General features: G+C 34.4%; 2 protein-coding genes across 5 annotated transcripts in view; one reads left to right on the top strand and one right to left on the bottom strand.

The window, feature by feature from the left end:
* Positions 1-3,491: 3,491 nt before the first annotated feature.
* On the bottom strand, positions 3,492-14,938 carry LOC140039988 (zygotic DNA replication licensing factor mcm3-like). Of its 2 annotated transcripts, none has more exons than XM_072085590.1 (18): positions 14,778-14,938; positions 13,389-13,501; positions 12,910-13,118; positions 12,315-12,445; positions 11,946-12,104; positions 11,674-11,753; positions 11,188-11,427; positions 10,851-11,079; positions 10,552-10,686; positions 9,799-9,888; positions 9,624-9,708; positions 9,140-9,266; positions 8,456-8,606; positions 8,129-8,269; positions 7,026-7,129; positions 6,181-6,278; positions 5,908-5,995; positions 3,492-4,537 (listed from the first exon to the last, which is right to left on the bottom strand). In XM_072085590.1, exons 1-18 carry the CDS (start codon positions 14,844-14,846, stop codon positions 4,336-4,338), a joined length of 2,451 nt encoding a protein of 816 aa, XP_071941691.1. In that variant the 5' UTR covers positions 14,847-14,938; the 3' UTR covers positions 3,492-4,335. The 2 variants fall into 2 exon arrangements, with proteins under 2 accessions (XP_071941691.1, XP_071941700.1); XM_072085599.1 differs by lacking the exon at positions 14,778-14,938 and adding an exon at positions 13,601-13,892.
* Positions 14,939-15,083: 145 nt separating this feature from the next.
* The window catches only part of LOC140050083 (tRNA-splicing endonuclease subunit Sen34-like), a 64,764-nt gene continuing 58,887 nt past the window's right edge, over positions 15,084-20,960 (top strand). For 2 of the 3 annotated variants that reach the window (XM_072095114.1, XM_072095105.1), the window contains exons 1-6: positions 15,084-15,216; positions 15,792-15,929; positions 16,419-16,513; positions 16,783-17,452; positions 17,836-17,991; positions 18,221-18,419. In XM_072095114.1, coding sequence (XP_071951215.1) covers positions 15,147-15,216; positions 15,792-15,929; positions 16,419-16,513; positions 16,783-17,452; positions 17,836-17,991; positions 18,221-18,408 — 1,317 coding nt within the window. In that variant the 5' untranslated portion in view covers positions 15,084-15,146 and the 3' untranslated portion in view covers positions 18,409-18,419. Of the gene's footprint in view, positions 15,217-15,791; positions 15,930-16,418; positions 16,514-16,782; positions 17,453-17,835; positions 17,992-18,220; positions 18,495-20,960 lie in introns of those variants that run through there. The other variant, XM_072095095.1, reaches the window with a different exon arrangement.

Genomic DNA, 20,960 nt, shown 5'->3' with positions numbered 1-20,960 from the left:
TTTGCAAAATAATACTAACTATAGCATAATCAGGTAAAAAGTATATTTCCTGCTGTAACTGCAGTAGGATTTGACATGCTCCCTTAGTAAGTTTTACAAATGTAATGTAGCCCTAGTGAAATTAATTATTTACTACTTTTCTTTTAATGAAAAGCTGACTTTTACATAACTGAAATCCCTCGACTATTACGTAATATAGAATGTAGAATTCATCCATTTAAACTAATTAATAAGTTATTTATCTGTTTTTAAATTCTAATTTTTACATAATTACGAGATATGAAAATAAAAGTAAGGTTTCATTTAATATTGTGTCGTCATAATGTGCGTCGAAATGTGTATCTTTGTTATATCACCTTAAAGGTCAGAGGTTAGTTCAAATTAAATTATTTTTGTATATTAATTGAATGGTTTCGTACGAACCACTAAAACATTTTAAATTAGGTAATGTCGATAAATTAGTTCGTCCGTATTTACCGATATATGGAGGGCTTTACACAACGAAGCAACAATGTTCACGTGCGCGTACAAAAGTCGTACTATTATTATCAGGATTTAGACGCGTGTGTAAAATCAATGTATCTCTTTCTGTTTTAGTTTTCTGTATTGCTGTATAATAATATCTGTTTATTATTATACTGTATTATTGAAATTGACATAAAATATTTTATATAATTTTAAAAACTTGAATGATTAATTATTTCTGTCGTCTAAAGCAAATGTGTTAAAAACTCAGTTGGGATATAAAAATAAATAAACACAATTTCTATGGAGATAAAACCGTTATGTCTTTTACCCGTCATATCATATCATGCCGTCGGAAATACGAACATATTTGGACATTTTTTGTCTGAAAAAATACATGAAGCGTACGTAAACATATATGAAGCGAGTAATGCTCTCAGTACTCGCTGCCGATGGGAAAGTACGGTAGTTCACGCGCGCGTCTAAACATATTATTGTATGCTTACTTTACGCGTGTTGTATCAAGGCGGACTGTGTAGATGTGACCCTGATGATAATTATTTTAATTGATTAACATTTCCTGGTGTGTATTAATGCGTGCTTGCCCAGTTTGAATTAATTAGGAGTAAATTAAATTTAAGTTTACAGTTACAATTTTAACCCTACCATAATTATGTCATGAGTCGCTGAAAGCGTTTTAGTACATGACGATCTAGCATTGTCGCCTCAACCCATTGGTCTTTGCGATCACAGTTTATCTACAAGAAAATTAAATAATAACGGTATATATAAAGTAAAAAACAAAATAAAAAGAACACGTTATTCGCCGACTGTTTAACAAAGTATGTGCAGCAGCTTTTACGGTATCTTGTCATATAAAATAAAGATTTCCCACGAGAAAAGTGCTACTTAGCACTGATCCATTTAAACCGTGTTACCATATTAATATACAAGATACCACAATGAGTTTTATGTGCTTTAAGAATCCTACGTAATCCAAGATGGATGTTTACCATCGCTGCTACCGAGTACTGGATGCAAGACTGTGTCATCATCTAGTTTATCTCTTTATCATTTATAATGCTTCAACAATCTTCATCAATTATTAAAACCTATCATGATTCGTTCTTGTTCATCTCATCATTATCGTTATCATCATTATCATCATCATCATCGTCGTCGTTGTCGTCATCATCATCATCATCATCATCATCATCATTATCATTATTATCATCATCATCATCATCATCACCATCGTCATCATATTATCATCATCATCACATCATCATCATCATTATCATAATCACCATCATCATCACATCATCATCACCATCATTATCATCATCATGACATCCTCATTATCATCATCATGATATCCTCATCATCGTCTTCTCAATATCCGTCATTCAGGCTGAAATGACATAGGCGGATCCAAGAATACCGACCCGCCCCTCAGAAATGTTAGACCCCTCCCATTTCATATCCACTACTGATCATTCACCATAATTCACAACTCGTTATTTCTCTATTCCAAAACAGTTTTTCGTGTTTGAAATTTCAACAAGTTATGAAAAGGCCATATTGCGTAAAATTGACGCTGAGACACAAATAAGTTGTAAAATGTTAATGTGATAAGTCTCTCTTATAGGCCTACTTGCGGTTAAGAAGTTTGAGGAAGCTGATCGTCTGAAAAACTGTCAAACGACAGGAAACCAGGTTGGTCTGGGAGACAAACAAGCAAACCACATCTCGAGACAGGGTCCACGCGTAATTTAACCAAATCTAGGTCTATTATTAGCAAATTTAATTGATTGTCGACGGAAATAAAGAGATTCGACTATGTTTCCTATAGATAGTTAACGGATTGTCTTAAAAAACCTTTGCCTCTTCATGAATTTGTAGGTTAAAGGTCAAGAATTGATTATTTGTATAAACATGATTTAATGTACTTGTTATCCATCCATGTAACGCTTGCAAATAGCACGCGAAACACCCGGTTGTATTAAAAAAAACAAGGAACCCCCAACCAACAGGCAATTCAATTCGATGTCGATGTCTTCTGGTTCTCGATTATTAAAGCTTGGTTCCCACTTGGACGGTATGCACGCAAGTGGTGTTGGCCAATCACAATCGACGTACCATTCCATGTCGCTTGTGATTGGTAACATTACATGCGTTGCGCGTACGTCCTTGCGTTGCACCCAATAATCAAACTTAACAACTAAATTGTTAATTGTATCATGTTGAGATTAAAAACGTGCTCTGTCTGACTATCAAACTAGTTTAACAAAAAAATATGATGTGCCCAAATATGGTAGTGATATGACATCGTCATGTCCATATATGGGCACATCTCATTTTTGTTATCATAAAGTTTGATAGTGCAGACTGAGCTTTAAAAGCATGGTTCTTGTGTGATCGAGTGAGTGACAACTTTTATTGGTAGGCCTAGGTTAGTCATCAGCATGACTCTGATTAAAACGTTGCATACTTTCAAAAGTAAAAACATTAATTTAATTTACTGAAACCAACAAAAACGGAAACTTCTTTTGCTAATAAATCAACGCAAATTGTAGAAAACGAAAATTATTTCACTCAGTTCTACAAAAATGAAAGTTTTGATTTGATTAGCCCTCGAAATCCAGGTTCGTGTTTGTTTTCAATCCTTACTATTTGTTCAAGGTGTCTTTAAACTTACATATTCAATATACTTATTTATATTTACTCTGCTTGAATTTACTGGTTTTTTATTGTAAATTAAAATAAGAAAGTGGAAGTGACTTCGAATTACAGGGTCGTGGGTTCAAATCGCTCTTTATATTGAGCGACAACTGATGCAATGAGAGTATTGATTGCTATACCTTTAATTGTATTCAGAATGCTTACCTTGCAAATCTGTTTTTATTTCTTTATAAGCATTTATTTTACAATTTATTGTGCCGATATCATTTGAATCACTCCAAACTCACAGCAATAAAACCGTTTGTATATTATTGTAAAAAAAAAACAATTAAAAAAAAGGAATAAACAAGTTAACCTTGGCATTTAAGTAATCAAATTTCTTAAAGTTTGTGAATACGATTGGTTTTACTACATACTTAACGCAGTACAATAACGATTTATATTTGTATATTATTATGATAAACGATAAACAGAGAGGTCATAATTGTTGTTGTGTCAACTTGTTTTATTTGTCAAAATGTGTTTATATAAACTAAACCGTCCTTAACATGTGTACAGTAGGCCTATGTACAGAGCTCCAGTATAATCACCTTTTCTTTAAATTTTGTTTTGGTTTTTCTGAAGCATTTTTGCACAGTAATCCTTGTATTGTTAAACTTTATATAATAACAGTACAAAATATTTACAACTAGACTTACAATTAGCAAAGCTACAATTTACAAAAACTGTTTTATTTCTATCTTTTTCAAGAGGGCTTCCTTTGTCAGTCCATCTACAGTCTATCTACATACCAGGTGACATTTATTTATTTACCCTCATATTATTTCACATCCATGTACAGTACAGGTATGCTAATAGGCCAACACACATTTATTCTAATTTTATCATCAGAGACAGAATGTTAATAAGATCGTGCTATATAATATAGATTACCAGTGTCTTTAGATTTGATTCAACCAATAGAAATGGTTGGGTCTTTTTTAAACCACTCAACTTTATTGGCTGACAAAATGTTTCTAGACAATATTATTGTGCATATTTTTACCGTATTTGCTTTTAAATCCACTTATATTTTTAACTAGACACTGGCATTTTACTATGGTGAATATTTTTCACCAGATAAGTTTTAATTCAAGTCTTTTAACTTATTTATTTCAGTATCAGTTCTAAGTTAGTTCAGAGTTGATTCTATATCAGGAATATGAGGTTTCCAGAGGCGTACACCTGGTTTGCGTCCTGCATCGTGTTCAACGCCGACTGGAATTCAGCGTCTGTAAATATTTCCATAGGATGCGCTTTGTTGATGGCAACTTTCACTTTTTCAATTTCAAGTTGTTGAACATGTTGGTCCGCGAACATTTTCTGCAGAATGGACTTAAAAGACTTCAATCTGTAAAGAAATAAATCAATCAAAATGGATAAACTATTATTTATCATGCTTATAAACTCTCAAAAAGTCTCATTTGAGGCTAAAGGCCAATTTACACATGGTAACAGTAAAATATAGAATCTATATTATTCCTTATGACCATTTACACACAAGGCATAGCGGACGGGCGGTTTCTGACCATTTACACACAAGGCATAGCGGACGGGCGCTTTCTGACCATTTACACACAAGGCATAGCGGACGGGCGCTTTCTGACCATTTACACACAAGGCATAGCGGACGGGCGCTTTCTGACCATTTACACACAAGGCATAGCGGACGGGCGCTTTCTGACCATTTACACACAAGGCATAGCGGACGGGCGCTTTCTGACCATTTACACACAAGGCATAGCGGACGGGCGCTTTCTGACCATTTACACACAAGGCATAGCGGACGGGCGCTTTCTGACCATTTACACACAAGGCATAGCGGACGGGCGCTTTCTGACCATTTACACACAAGGTATAGCGGACGGGCGCTTTCTGACCATTTACACACAAGGCATAGCGGACGGGCGCTTTCTGTTCAGGATAGATAGATTGTATGTGGGACAAGCTACGTGGGTTTCAGTTTACTGTTACCGCTCGTCTTTGTAAATTGGGCTTTAGGGAGTGGAGTTGAAAAAGTCGTGAGGTACAACTTGATTTAATTAAACATTCAATAAAAAGACATTTACATTCGAACAACATTTTCATTCACACACTGTAAGTATAGGCGTTTCTTTACATTACATTAGTGGCATAAATTGAATGTGCCATCATTAAAATTTGTTTCACCATTAAACACATACTTTAATGCTTGTATAATGCAAAGTAAATTATACTTTTGTCTTTTGAAGGGTTATATCTTGTTTCAGTGTGTAGAATTTGAATGCTCTTTTTTCAAATCTTCAGGTAGTGTAAACGTGATAAAGGCCATTATAATGCTAAATGTGATTTGTGAAAGCAGGCTGTTATCAAGTGTCATGATATAACGTGTATTTAGCTCCACTTAACATGTCGTTACTGACACAAGCTGGGGTATATAGGCCAACATAAGACAAAGCCTAACACATTAGTCTGTTGTTTTGTCAGTGAAATATGATGTCATTGTTTGAAAACACATTCCCATTGTTTCACAGAATGTAGCAGTTGCCGATTATATAATCTTTTGTAAAACATTAAAATCCAATAGTATAACATTTTAATGTATTTTTAAAACTTTTTATATGATATAATTATTATATATTATATTGAGAATTTACTGTGTATCTTTGAACGGAAGGAGGGGAGGGCTATGTGTAAATGTCTTTTAGTGATGCAAACAAAAACTTAAACAACAAAACATACCTTTCATCTGAAATGGTCTGTGGTTCGTCTGTGTCCATTTGTTCATCATCCTTCTCCGGCTCTACCACTGATTTTGGCGTTATTGCAACTTTAGATATAAAGACAAAATATGCTTGATATGTATGTATACACTGTGTATTTGTAAATAATTAATTCAAGGTGAATATGCTTACTTAATATGTAGCAATCTATTTAATTTGATTGATGGCAAATACATGATGTACATATTTTAATCATATTATAAATACTAGTACAGTACGGTTTGAGGCTTACCTCCTTCCTCATCCTCATCAAAGCTGTCAAAATCGTACGGATCATATCCCTCTTCACCTTTCTTAGCTACCTTCTTCCCTGCATCTTCTCTTGACTTCCTAAAAACAATTACAATAAAGTTCGTTTATAAATGTGCAATTCACACTTTTATTTTTATAACAATACAGTCGACTTTCCCAACATTCTCCTGGAAATTCTCCAAAAACCAGAAAAGGTCTAAAAATCCATTTTATTATTAATAAAATGCTTTAAACAATTCTGGAAAACCGGACAAATCCGGTATTGGTAAACTAACACAAAGAAATATAATGTAAAATCTGTGATTTATTTAAAAAAAAAAAAAATTTAATAAAAGAATAATTCCACTGGGCTAAACTGGAAGGGTTAAACTTTTTAAAGACAGTTGAAAAAAAAAGCAGCATAAAAAATGTTTTTATATCATTTAAATGCAGTTTGAAGCTTTCTAAATGATAATGTCCAAGTTAATTTTAAGTAAGGATTTGTGATTGACATTTCCTACTCATAACCCCATAAATGTATCTGAACTTTGACCTAGTCAATCAAATATGTTAATGTTGATTATGATAAATGAGTCAACCAACATTTATTATTTTATACATTTAATTTATCAACTGTATAAAATAGTGTCCACAAAAGCTCTGTCTACACTATTATCAAACTAATTTGATGTGATTCGCCCAAATATGCTAGTGATATGACATTATCATGTCCATATATTGGTACATCACATTTTTTTGTCACATAAAGTTTGATAGTGTAGACAAGGTTTTACAGATCTAACATTCGTCTGGAAACATTGATTTAAAATTCAAAGGGTGTTATACTTTTTTCGTTTTCTTGGTTCTCGTTTCTGCGTTTCTTCCTCTTCCTCTTCATCACTCTCTTCTTCATCGTCACTTCCTCGCTTTTTCTTTTTCTTTTCCAAAACCTGTAAAAACAATAAATTATGTTTACAAATAAAGTCACATTACAAGATACTGAACTGTAGTACTCTAACAACTTGCATGAAACTTGGAATAGGGTTTACAACACAGGGTTCATACAAGGTTTGTTTATGCAATAGAGTGGGCTTGCAACACAGGGTTCATACAGGGTTTGTTTATATGCCATAGAGTGGGCTTGCAACACAGGGTTCATACAGGGTTTGTTTATGCCATAGAGTGGGTTTACAACACAGGGTTCATACAAGGTTTGTTTATGCCATAGAGTGGGTTTACAACACAGGGTTCATACAAGGTTTGTTTATGCCATAGAGTGGGTTTACAACACAGGGTTCATACAAGGTTTGTTTATGCCATAGAGTGGGCTTACAACACAGGGTTCATACAAGGTTTGTTTATGCCATAGAGTGGGTTTACAACACAGGGTTCATACAAGGTTTGTTTATGCCATAGAGTGGGTTTACAACACAGGGTTCATACAAGGTTTGTTTATGCCATAGAGTGGGTTTACAACACAGGGTTCATACAAGGTTTGTTTATGCCATAGAGTGGGTTTACAACACAGGGTTCATACAAGGTTTGTTTATGCCATAGAGTGGGCTTGCAACACAGGGTTCATACAAGGTTTGTTTATGCCATAGAGTGGGTTTACAACACAGGGTTCATACAAGGTTTGTTTATGCAATAGAGTGGGCTTGCAACACAGGGTTCATACAAGGTTTGTTTATATGCCATAGAGTGGGCTTGCAACACAACTTGAGTAACTAAAATACATATATATATCATATGAAATTAAGTAATAAGTAAACAATATTACAAAAATAGTATTGGCTGCCTTTATGAGTATTTTCTTATTTCATTATTATTCACATCACATTTTCTCTCAATTATTAATTTCTTTAGTTGAATGTTCATAATTTGTATTCATACAGCATAATGTATATCAATAAATTAGAAAATTAATAACACACTGAAAATTAATTTACCTTTTTAAATATTGCAAATTGAACGAGTTCGTGCGCCGCCTGAGCGTCCTCCAAATCGACTGTTTTACTCAAACGTGCCTTCGCATGTGCCGTTGCTAGTCGAATCATCGTCTCCAAGGAACGCGGTGTGATTGGCTGCGTCTAAAAAACGACATACATCATTTTTTTTATTAAATCAGAAGAAATTAAATTATGAGTTATACTAAATCATGTGGACTTGGCATTTCTTTCCCGACCATTTAAACATTAATGTTGTTCAGTAATACATCACTTAATGTTATGTGCTTTATAGATATTATTACAGTTTAATTGTTTGAGGTTAGTTACCCGTGCTGTGTTAGCGGCTACGGCTTCTTGACTGCGTATTTTGGAATACTCGTCAGCGATGAAGTCCGCCGCATCACGTGTCAATGCAGGTTTGATGCTCTTCGCAATGTGCACATACTTCCGCATAAAGGCCATGTTTACATACTGTTGCCTGGTGATTAAATTGTTATATAATTTATTATTATCATGCACATTGATAGAGCACACTTATTCTAATTTCAGTCAGCCCAACTTTAAAAAAGAAACCACACAAAATACTTTGAATATCAGTTTTGTAATGTAGCTTAATTGTAAATAACTTCTAAGCTGTACTATAATCAGAGGCGAATATTGTGAATATCCACTAATTTTCAGAGAAATAAATATATGACAGAATATTTGACAGAGATAGTATCTTGACTGGTGTTGCACAATCATCTTGACTGGTGTTGCACAATCATCTTGACTGGTGTTGCAAAATCATAATTATTTGTTCAATTTTACTTCAATTATGTCACTTATTATGTACATTTTTATGATACAATGATGCAAAAATGATTTTAAAAACAGTGTGTTAATTTAAAGCTCTGTCTTAACTTTTAAACTTTATGCCTATATATGGACAGGATGATGTCAGATCACTACCATATTTGGACACATCACACTAGTTTGATAGTGTAGACAGAGCTTTAGTGTGAATCTTACTTTTTCTTCTTTCCGTGGAGAAGATTATCATGTTTAGCATAAATAGGAACGTCATCTCCCTCATCCTGCTCAATGGCGTCAGGATCTTTTGTTGCCAGGAGATCTACGGAACTTCCCATTGGAAGAGCTTAAGAAAAATAAAAAACCAAAATGTAAATATACTGCGTTAAAAATCACTGAGAAATGACATTTGAAAAGCATTGTCATTTTTTCACAATATAATGCCAACAATTACAGAGGGCTCACTTCATTTTCAGCAAGGCTACAAAACTGAACCTGGAGTAGAGAAAAATTTTATATTAAGGGGATAGGTGTGGTGGGTGTAGTGTTTTTGTTTTTTTGTGTTATCGGTTTTTCTCTGATTTTAATTTTGTTGTGAGTTGTGTACTGATCCTCTGCAAGAGAAGGCTTGCACTGAAGAGGTCACCCCAAATAAATAATAAATACATTTTTAGATCAATGATGGTCCTTAAAAATAACTTACCATCACCATCTTGCTCATTTGGGGCGCGGTATCTATGCATACGGAGCACATGGTCTGAGATCCTACGGTCTTGTTCAGGATCCATCTAATAGACAAGATACATTACATTATTGATAGGGACTTCAAATATATATATGCTTGCCATTTTAATGTTTGATTGAAAGGTTAAACTTACTTGATCTAGAACAATGAAGATAAGATCAAAACGTGAAAGCAACGAATCTTGAAGACCAATGTTTTCCATTGGGGTTTTATACTCATCATACTAAAAGAGAAAACAAAATCGGTTATTGTTGTTTTTTAAAATGTTTTCACACAAATAGTTCAATCTGTTTTAACAAATGGGTTGCTTGCATATTATAGCCTTCTGGCCTTGATGGGTTTATTTTATTTATTTTATATATTTAGGCAAATTGCCAAGGATAACCATAAGCAAATTCAATCACTATCCTTCTTAAATTAAAGGTGGCAATCCGTTCACGAGACAAACATATACACACAATGCTCTACATAAACAAAGTCTTTATTACAAGTCTTTGGGAGTGGAGTTGTAAATTGTCATTAGAAAAAATCCTGACATATGACAGGACTTGAACCCAGGACCCTTGGATTGGCAGCCAAGCATCATAACCACCAGGCCACAACTCCTGATCCAAATGAGATTTGTGCAGGCTAGATCTTTTATATGGTAGTAGTATATAGATATTCAGTATTCTGCATAATAACAGCTAACGATTGTCCTCATGCCAATGACAATTGGTCAATTTGGCTATGATGGACTTTATATTTTCAGAGAATATGTATTAAAGAGAATATAGATATTTAGAAACATGTATATTCTATCAGATATCAGGTTATATAATGGAGTTTAGAAAGGTAACTCACAGCTGTTTTTATGCCGTAAAGTTTTACCATGTTTTGTACATACCCTTCCATAGACTGGATTGGCAGCTGCTAACACACTACATCTTGCATTTAGTTTGGCATGGATGCCTGCCTTAGAGATTGTAACACGACCCTGTTCCATGACCTCATGGATAGCTGTTCGATCTTGATCACTCATCTGTGAAAATAATAAAGCTCTGTTGTACACATCAAACTTTATGTGACAAAAATAAATGTGATGTGCTCAAATATGGACACAATCACACTTTTTTTTTGTCAAACTAGACTGCAAAAATGAGGGTTATACAGTAGTGAACTCGACATGGAATATAATCCACAAACCTTGTCAAACTCATCAATGCAGACGACACCCCTATCAGCAAGAACCATAGCACCAGCTTCTAGCCTTCGTTCCCCAGTCTCCTGGTCCATAGTTACAGCTGCAGTAAGACCAACACCTGATGACCCCCGACCTGTGGTTGGAATGGCTCTTGGTGCAGTGTGCAACACATACCTAAGCATCTGTGATTTAGCAGTTGAGGGATCTCCAATCAGAAGAACGTTGATGTCACTAATCAAAATAAAGTTTTTAACAAATTAATTCTGAAAAGCAGTTAATTACATTTTTTCTGCCATCAAAAATAAACAATTAGTACTTGCATAAAAGTTGAAAACTTACCCACGAAGACGAGTTCCGTTTTCTAAGATTTTTTCCATTCCTCCTAGCAACATACAAAGTACAGCCTTTTTAATGTACTCATGTCCATGTATAGAGGGTGCTATTGACCGCGACAATAACTCAAAGACGTCATTTTTTTTATTACGAGCAAATTTTTTTATGTTTTGAATGTCTTTGACGGAGTATGTGGGAACATTTTCTTTACTCAAGAGTCTAATGTTGTTGGCAAGGAGAATTGTTCTGCAAAGAAAAAATGTGTTTCTGCTCATTACTGGTATCATACTTGAAGTTGGCTTAGAATTATGATAATAATTTAAAAAATAATGTTTATACAATAAATTTACAGTAAAATCACTTGTAATTGAAAATAAGTCAATAACGTAATGTTGTTCGATTTATATAGCACTTATACAATCAAAAGATTGTCCCAGTGCTGAGAAAAAAAACAGAAAGAAATTACAAAGAAAAAAGAATACAGTATGTTACCTGAATGTTCCGCTAGTAAACGAACCCTTTTTACTTGGTAGACAACGGTAAGTCCCAATAACTTGAACTCTGTCACCAGGCTGCAAAAGAGAAAATTAAAATGTTCAAATATAACAGTAGTAAACTCAATGTTTAATTCAACGTAAACAATTCTATCAATTTCATTCCCTGAACACATCATTTCTTGAGCATAATTGTTAGATTTGATGATATTGAATTTTCTGAATAACACTAACTGTGGCGGTAGTTTTAATAGAATATTATGATCATACCTTGCATTCATCTACCAAGTCATCATCAGTGATGATGTCCACAGATCGTGGCAACTGACCAGCTGGAGCTTTCTCTGGCATCTCCTGGATGGTCAGTGTCTGGTGGTCTTTGTAGATGGAAAGGCCATACTCGGTCTCAAGAGGGTTTTCTTGGTCATCCTTTTAAATCAAAACACATTTGTTTTAGACAATTATTGTAAAGATATTGAAACAACTCCTCAAATCTTTTTAATTTGAACTTTCAACATTCATTTTTTTTTTGCTCTTCATTTTCTGTTTCTGAAATGTTGAAATTAAATTAAACATTATTATTATTATCATTAGATATAAAGAAACACTTTCATGCATATTGTTTTTGAAATCTCTTACTTTAGTTGGATAAACAGAGCTGGAAGGAAACGCATCTAACGACGTCAAGTCTGTGTACTTCCGCTCCATCGTCTTTTTAGTTGCTTGGCAATAGTGAACACTTCTCACGATCTTTGGTCTGACAAGAGAACCTAAAAAAACATGTCAATATTTTATGTTAAGCACTGTCTACACTATCAAACTTTATGTGACAAAAGGAATGTGATGTGTTCATGGACATGATGATGTCATATCACTACCATATCATATTTGGATATATAACTACCATTTTATGGGCACATCACACTTTTTTGTTTGATAGTGTAGACATGCTTTAGATAATAGTTATAAAGATATTACAATATTATATATTTTGAAAATCAATATGCTGATTAGTCAGATGTTTGCACAACTCTGTACATTTGAGGATTTGTTCCGAGTGAGACACGACCCCCCACAATTTTCTGAGCCTGGTTTCCTTACTTCACCACCAAGCGATAATGATAAGTTTAGATTTAAGCTCAAGGAAGCAACGGATACCACACTAAAAATATCATATCATAGAAAAATTAATGAGATTTATAAATTTGTTTTGCAACAAAACCAGTGTGCCTACATTTTGTAACAATGCCTTCAACACAAACAAGATTTCCCAGATTACGAGCAGACAGTGACCTTGGGGTCACATGCTTAGCTCCGAAGCTGCCCTCAAGACCAACAAAGAACTCCTCGTGTTGCTTGCTATAAGCTGTATCTGCTGAGGCTACTAACTCCTTCAGGGCTCGTTGAAATGCGATGATTTCCTCATGAGATTCCTCAAGAATCCTGCAAAGTAAAATAAAATTGTAATCATAATTTTGAAGATTTCATGTGTTACTATGGTGAATTCAGTTCTATGACATGGAACGGCCCATTTCTCTGACAAAAAAAAAACACAGAATAACATAAAAATGTTTGTGCCTCCTAAATTGGCATTGCTGAATTGACATATGGATGGTGGCTGATAATTAGATTCAAGTACTGTAAATAGAAATCTACAGAATTATTTTCTGTCACTTTTTCCTTCTTGACGTCATAGCATACACAGTAGCATACCTTTGTGCTCTCTTTGGCAGTTTCCTTCTCAGATCATTAATATTTACTATAAGTCGATACTGATTGTTCTTTATCATATCCCGCACCTTGCCTTGATAGGTTCCTTGGTCATTCTGTAAGTAATACAAAAAGACATTTGTTTTTATCTAATATAAGAATCACTACATAGGCCTAGGCCTACTAAATATTATTAGATTATAATTATGGCCTACCGTATTTTCCGGAGTATAGGTCGAGACTTTGTGGGAAAATTTTAATTGCAAAATCGGGGGGTCGACTTATACTCCGACCATGCGATTTTTGAAAAAAATCAAGCCGAAAAAATTCGTTCAAAAGCCGTCAGCTGTCAAGGCCTAGCAAGGTCAGTGGCCTATCATCAATCACTCACAGGAGTTTTCAATTTAATAATACCTACATTGTACAAAATAATACAACTCCAACAAGTACTGGTACAAGTACTATTAATATATAACAAAGATTAATTTTGATGTTTATATTACGCTTTTATTAAAATAATTAAGAATAAATAGTTTTCGTTTGTGTTTCATATGCTTCGTATTCACTCGCGAAAACATCGTAACACACACCACAAAACGAACTACACGATGTTGGAATGTCCATGCAGCATGTTTGTTATTCCGCGATATTTTCATCTATACACATGCGCAGTTTGTTTGTTTGTTCGTAATTACAATTACTGCGCATGTCTATTCATAAAATAAATTCTCCTCAGTCCGGCGCGTGTACATTTACAGATAACGCGATTTACAACTACTCGCCTGTACAATAATAAGCCTCCTAACGAAAAACTCGTTTTAATTTATTCGAGTGACGCGAAAAAACATTGCTGATGGCAAGTACTGTAACGCTACATCGCTGTCATTTATTGTAGGCTGGCGAAGACGGCGGCGAAGCCGTTGTGATTACGTCCGTCCGATATTGATTAGGCATACACTTTAATAATTGTATAAACAAACAACCACATTTCATACATTTCTAGCCTTCTTTGAACTTTAAAGTAAGTTGTGTTATTAGCCGATTTTGGGGGTCGACTTATATTCAGGTCATACCAAAATCAACGATATTCTAGGTCAAAGTTGGGGGTCGACTTATACTTGGGGTCGACCTATACTCCGGAAAATACGGTAGTCTAGAGAGCTACACATTCTAACACCATTCTACCTAGCTTTACTAGGATTCTTTACTGTATGTAGGCCTCTACTTACTACACTAGCCTACCCTTTTTAGTTATACACTACAGCCTATCTATCAGTATCATTAGTTTTAGGCCTAGGCCTAGCTAGGCAATTAATTAGGCCTACTACTATACTAGAGGCCTAGCTAGGCCTACTAAAACGATGTTTTTTAAATAATAAAATATGCACTCACATCATCATCTAAGAAATCAAGGTAATCTCTCTGATATTCCCTCAATTGCTGATCAACATCTGTATCCATTTTTAATCGTTATTTTAACTAAAACAAAGAGAGAAACACCAGTTTATCCTTTTTCTTTTCTCAGTGCAAAAATAACTTACCGCCGCTGTGTCTCAAATTCGCGCGGTTTCACCACGTGATTTCATGTTTTTGTAAAGTCCTTTTAAATGAATACGCTTTTACCATTGGTGGAAATTCTAGCAATCTAACAACGCACAGCGGAAATAAGAGGGTCAAAGGTCATTATTTAAAGTCAACGGAATCATCCATCCGTAACGCATGTGGGTTGCTTCATAAGAAATACATTAAAATTCAGATAAAATGGATAGTGAAGAAGATGTAATTGATCTTCTATTATGTAGTAATAAAATCTTGATTTGGAAAGCAGAAGGTATGTACATTTTAAGTACTATAAACATAAATGATCTTGGTCCAGCCAGACCAGGCTGAAAACCTGCCAGCAGCAGGCAGCAGGCAGGAGGGTGAGTAGGACTCACTACACTAGCTAGGAATAAATAAAAACAAACACTAGTTAGGCCTAGCTTTGTTTGTATCACTGTAGTGGTTAGTTGCTTTTTATTTCACAATGTTTTGTTTTCATTTTAATTTCAAATGTTGTGTATTAATAGGCTAGCCTAGATTAGATTTCAATTAAATAATCAATTTTAAAAAATATTAATAATCAACCGACAAGTAATTATTCTTACCTTTAGTAATTCTTACCTTTAGTAAAGTTAAGAGGCAATGAGTTTTTAAACTCGTAGGGAGCCTCTTCTCTCATATGTGTGTATGTGTGTGTATTTGTCAAGTTTGTTTTTGAATGAATTTACACTCTTGCTATTGACAACAGATTCGGGCAGCGAGTTCCACTTGTTAATTACTCTAGTATCAAAAAAATTATTCCGTTTAGTTATGTCGCATAAAAATTAATTTACATCTGATTGAATAAATTGCTTTCTTTTTTAGATGTAAAAACGATTCGAGAAAAACACAACATTGTTGGAAAGCTAATCGGTTGCCTACCAAGAGCACCACATCAGAATTTGCAGCTTGGTCTTCCTCTTCAACTTATGCCAGAAGAAGCAGCTGTCCTGATAGAATATGGTATTACTATTTTCACTTTATTAATACATTCATTAAATGGTTTCTTTCTTTGAAAGTGCTGTGAAAAAGGAAGGAAAGTGAAGAAGGAAAAGAATGATAAGCTCATACCAGCACCCTAACAGTACTAACCAGAGTTGAGCTACTTTCACATGCCCTGAGAAAAATATCGCGAGCGTTGAGCGAGCTTTCACATCGAGCATGATTCGGTTATCCGTTTTCAAGCAAGATCATTAATGCTCACTGCTGGTTGGACGAAAGAAAAAAATTGTACGATTTCAAAAAATCGTGGCTTTCCCACCTGCATTATATTTGTAAGAAAGTAGGATCTCTTATTTTCTAACATCCTGAATCCATCTCTCGTACCATATACTTCCTCCTATGCTGGTACCAACTCTCCAGATTACTTCATGTTTCTCCCAATTTTTAAAATTTTTTAAAGAGCCGGTAATATAACGTTAAAAAAAAAGTATGAATATTTAATTTTTGTAGGTGTGGCAAGGATTATAAATATAAAAGTCAAAATTCCAACAGCTGCAGATGTGCACAAGTATCAGGAGGATAGATTGAAAAGTTTCTCAGAACAGGTTTGGAAGTTCTACTTTATTTAAAATCGTCAACTTTTACAAGACTAAAGCTCTGTCTACACTATCAACCTTTATGTGACAAAAAATGTGATGTGCCTATATATGGACATGGTAACGTCATATCACTACCATATTTAGACATATCACTACAATATTTGGGTACATCACACTAGTTTGATAGTGTAGACAGAGCTTAATATCTGTTAAAATGTGAGTCTATTCCTTGATGTTATTCCATCTGTGTTATCATTATCAATTTTTCATTTTAGAAACAGATCATGCAGTCAGAAAAAGAATCAAAGAAAGTGGAATTTTTAAATAAAAATAAGGCAGATCATGCAAAAAAGAAGAAAACTATAAGAAAGGAGAGAGCAAGGAGTAGAAAAATGATGCTGAGTGGAAAGACGAAAGAGGAAGTAGCCAGGAAAATAGAATCTAATGAGGTCGTTGAAGAATTGTTTTCAAATAAACCTACTGAGGAAGAAGTTAAAGATTCAATATATGATTGTTTGTCTAATACTTGTTCTATAACAACACAGGTAGTTGAACAAAAAGAAAAGAATATTGACAAACATCCTACTATCGATCATGATTTAGAAGAAATCACCAAATATGGCAAAAGAGAAAGAGATAATACTGATTCAGAAGAACATGTCAAAAGACAAAAAATCATAGATGAAAATAAAGATGAAGACAAAACAGAGTTGACCAAAGAATTTGAGGAAAGAAGCCAAGTTGATATTTCAAAGCATGGACATTTAAAATTAACTGAAGATAAAACAAGTAACAAAAATGAAGATGTAGACACACCATGTAATATAAACTATTCAACAAAAGAAGCAGAACCTAAGAACAAATGTGAATTGTTCAAAGTGGATGAAAAGGAAGAAACCAGTATTAGCAAGGCTAATCAAGGATGCCTCATACACCTACCAACAAGTAAGACAAAAGCAATTTGTTATTGCATCTCACCTCACCCTCCACTAATCAATATCTTCTTTTTCCTCCTCAGTAGACCTTTCTCTTAGCTTTATAGATTCCCTCATATTGTAGGCCTACCCACTTGCCACCCTCTTTTTACATTATACAATATAGACAACCCTTCTCTGGGGTGGATCCAGGATTTTTTAATTGAGGAATGCTGACATATTAATAGTAATATTGACAGTCTGTCAAAACTAGATATCAAAAAGTAGTTCATGTCATTCTAGCTGTCAAGGGGACCAAGCGCTACGTCCAAGGATCCTTCCCTGCTTCTTATTTATTTGTAAGAAGAAACATTTTGTATTTTTAATGATTTCCACTTGATATTTTATTTGTAGGTGCTACCAACTATAGTAAACACCCCGTCGATGAATGGAACTACCCATCAACAGAAACGGATTGGCTGAGATTCCGCGTCTTTAAGGATTTCTGGGAGAAAGGCTACTTCTTGACAAGTGGCGGAAAGTTTGGAGGTGACTTTTTAGTTTACCCAGGTACAGTAGTAACACGTTTGTAGGTTTAATAATATCTTTATAAATATAATAATAGCCCTGACAAAGGAATAGTGTTTTCTGAAAGCTTGGCACTTTATTTCTTGCTGTTTGCTTATTTCATTTGTATTCCCATTGAGATTTTTTTCAGTATCTTTCCTTTGAATTTATAAATTATAATAAATACATTTTGTCAATAAATAATGTTACAAATTTTCTTTTTTCCCCTCAGGTAACCCGTTGCTATTCCACTCCTCCTACATTGCTATCTGTCGCCCTCATTGTGAGCTGTTTAGTGCGCGTGATTTAGTGCAGTTTGGCCGCATGGCTTCCAATGTCAGGAAAACGGTGATTATATGTTCACTAGATAAACAAGACACACTTGTGTATACATCAGTACAGTGGACTGGAGTATCATGATGATTATACAGGTAATACTGGCATAGATTCAACATGCTGACTTCTGGGCCTTTGTTTTGAACTTACATACGGGATGTCATCCAACACACTGCCTATACTTATGCATAATGAAACAAACCAAACAAACAAACTGTTTTATACTATTCTTCTAATAAATTGATATATTGAAAATAGTTCTGCTTTTACTTAATAATTTTTGCCAGATTACAATATTTATTTATTTATTTCTGTCTCTATTGCTGACACCTTCAGTATCATAGTACTGATATCATTGGTGGATCACATAAACCATACTTCAAGTTATACTGTATGATGATATCAAACTGTATATAAATTATCTGTACAAACAAATTCCAAAACACAATATCCAAAATCCTTCGTGAATGCATTTATTCAAAAATGGCTAACATCCTGTATTAATAAGGTGAATATGTGCATCACATGTATGAGGCGCCATAAGCAGCAAAACTATGTGAATTGAAAATGCAAATGTTCCCATGCCTTTTAAACACTTCTACCAGTGGCGGATCCAGGATTTTGAAAAAGGGGGCCCAGGGCCTAAAAGTAGTGAAATGAAATTCTGAACTTAATTTGATGTCCTATCTTTTGCATTACAATTTGTGAAATTTATAGGGCGCCTGGGGATTTTTAAAGGGGCCTGGGGATTTTTAGAGGGGGGCCGGGGGATTTTCAGAGGGGTGGCTTGTGGATTTTTAGAGGGGGCATGGGGATTTTTAGAGGGGAGCCTGGGGATTTATAGGGTGCCTGGGGATTTAGAGGTGGCCTGGGGATTTAGAAGGGGCCTGGGGATTTTTCTAATTTGTTGTGGCTAATTGATTTGTGATTGAGATGAAACACTGTGATTAATAATAATTTAAGAAAATTAATTTAATTTTCATATGTTAAAACATTTATAAAACAATGAAATGTTTTCCAGAGACAAAAAGTTCTAATTCAAAATTCTAGTTAAATTTAAATAATTAATATAACACTAAAAAATGATAGCCAAACAGGATTGTTGACTTTACTACATCTTGAAAAAAAAATTAAATATTTGCCATTTTGTATATTTATAAATCAAATTACTATAAAGTGATAATGAAAACTCTCTTATGTTGCTCTTTTAACCATCATCACTGTTTTCTTGAGACTGTAATAATGAGTTCCCTTGAAATGATACCAAAATATGCCAGTAGTACTAGTAGAAGTAGATCCTGGTGTAAGGTAAAGGCCATTCAGGTTTGAATAACCACAGGACTTTGTGTAGAATGCACATCATTGTCTCTATCGTACGTTGAAAATTGTTGACCATTGTGGTATGCCAAAGAGTCACCTAAACAAACAAAATATTAGATACATTATTCAAATACAGTTTTTTTCTTCTACTATATAAAGTATAGAAACAATTATACGATGTAAAATGATTTACAATAAACCCAATGAGCTTTTTGATTTATTTTTGTTTATTTCTTCTTCTTCTTCTTAACCTATTTCTTTCCACTGTAGGACGAAGGCCTCTTCACCAATTGACCATTTACTTCTGTCTCTAGCTACTCTTTGCCATGCAATGCCACCATGTGTTGTTAGTTCATCCCTCCATCTCATCTTTTGTCTCCCTCTGCCTCTTTTGTAGGTTCTTGGAGTCCAATTTGTCAGTCTGACTGTCCATCTGTTGTCACATCTCCTGGCCAAATGTCCTGCCCACCTCCATTTCTTTGATTTTATGCTGCTTATTATGTCTTGAACTCTTGATCTAAATCTGAGATTTGTATTTGACACCTATTAGTACTCTTTCCATTGCCCTTTATGTTACTCTTAGCCTTTTTTCGAGACGCTTAGTAATGGTCCATGTTTCCGAACTGTAGATAAGGGTTGGTATGATGCATTGGTTGAAGACCTGTCTTTTCAACGAGATAGGTAATGATGTGTCACGGAATATGTATCCCAAGGAATATGTTTTGTTTATTTATTTTTCTTTAAACTTGTATGCCAGAGATTTACATCCTGTTTTAGGGAATTTGTTCTTGTTGTTGGGATTTTTTCTATGAATTATACAATATGGTTATTTTATTGTTAAGTAAAAGCACTAAACATTTTTTTAGTGTAAGTTGATTGAGAGTACACTAACCTGCAGTTCCTGTGTATCCACTGATTCTCATAAGATAGTTAGACATCTCACTACCAACACGAAAGTGAGAATATCTTGCAAACTTCATTACATCCAAGTAATCTGTCATCTCTACTAAGAGTTCAAAATCCCCATCAGATGTTATACGGTTGACATTATCATTACCAAGCCAGAACTCTGAGTGCACATTTCCAAAACCCTTTTAGTACAGGCTATATGTGACATTTATCCTATGTAACCTTGAAAAAATTCTAATAAAAGGTCTTTTGGTATTTTCTTGTAGCTTTAGGTGTGAATAAATACCCAAAAATTTTTGCAGCCTTCTAGTTGCTGCGTTAGTGAGATATTGAGGGTCAAAGGTCAGTGACCTTTTTGTGGCATTTGATGGCTCATAGCTCCTCAACTCCTGGGTTTAAAAAGACAA

This window comes from Antedon mediterranea, chromosome 1 (genome assembly GCF_964355755.1).
Source record: "Antedon mediterranea chromosome 1, ecAntMedi1.1, whole genome shotgun sequence".
Taxonomy (NCBI): domain Eukaryota; kingdom Metazoa; phylum Echinodermata; class Crinoidea; order Comatulida; family Antedonidae; genus Antedon; species Antedon mediterranea.
Note: the sequence above shows the minus strand (reverse complement) of the source record. Positions and strands in the feature narration are given on the sequence as shown.

Bases quoted from the DNA above. Each gene is read 5' to 3' on its own strand.
- LOC140039988 (XM_072085590.1), bottom strand. From the start codon at position 14,846: ATGGATACAGATGTTGATCAGCAATTGAGGGAATATCAGAGAGATTAC. The intron at 8,270-8,455 runs GTAACTAACCTC...GTCGTTTTTTAG, and splicing joins TAGCCGCTAACACAGCACGG to ACGCAGCCAATCACACCGCG. The intron at 7,130-8,128 runs GTAAATTAATTT...TTGTTTTTACAG, and splicing joins AATTTGCAATATTTAAAAAG to GTTTTGGAAAAGAAAAAGAA.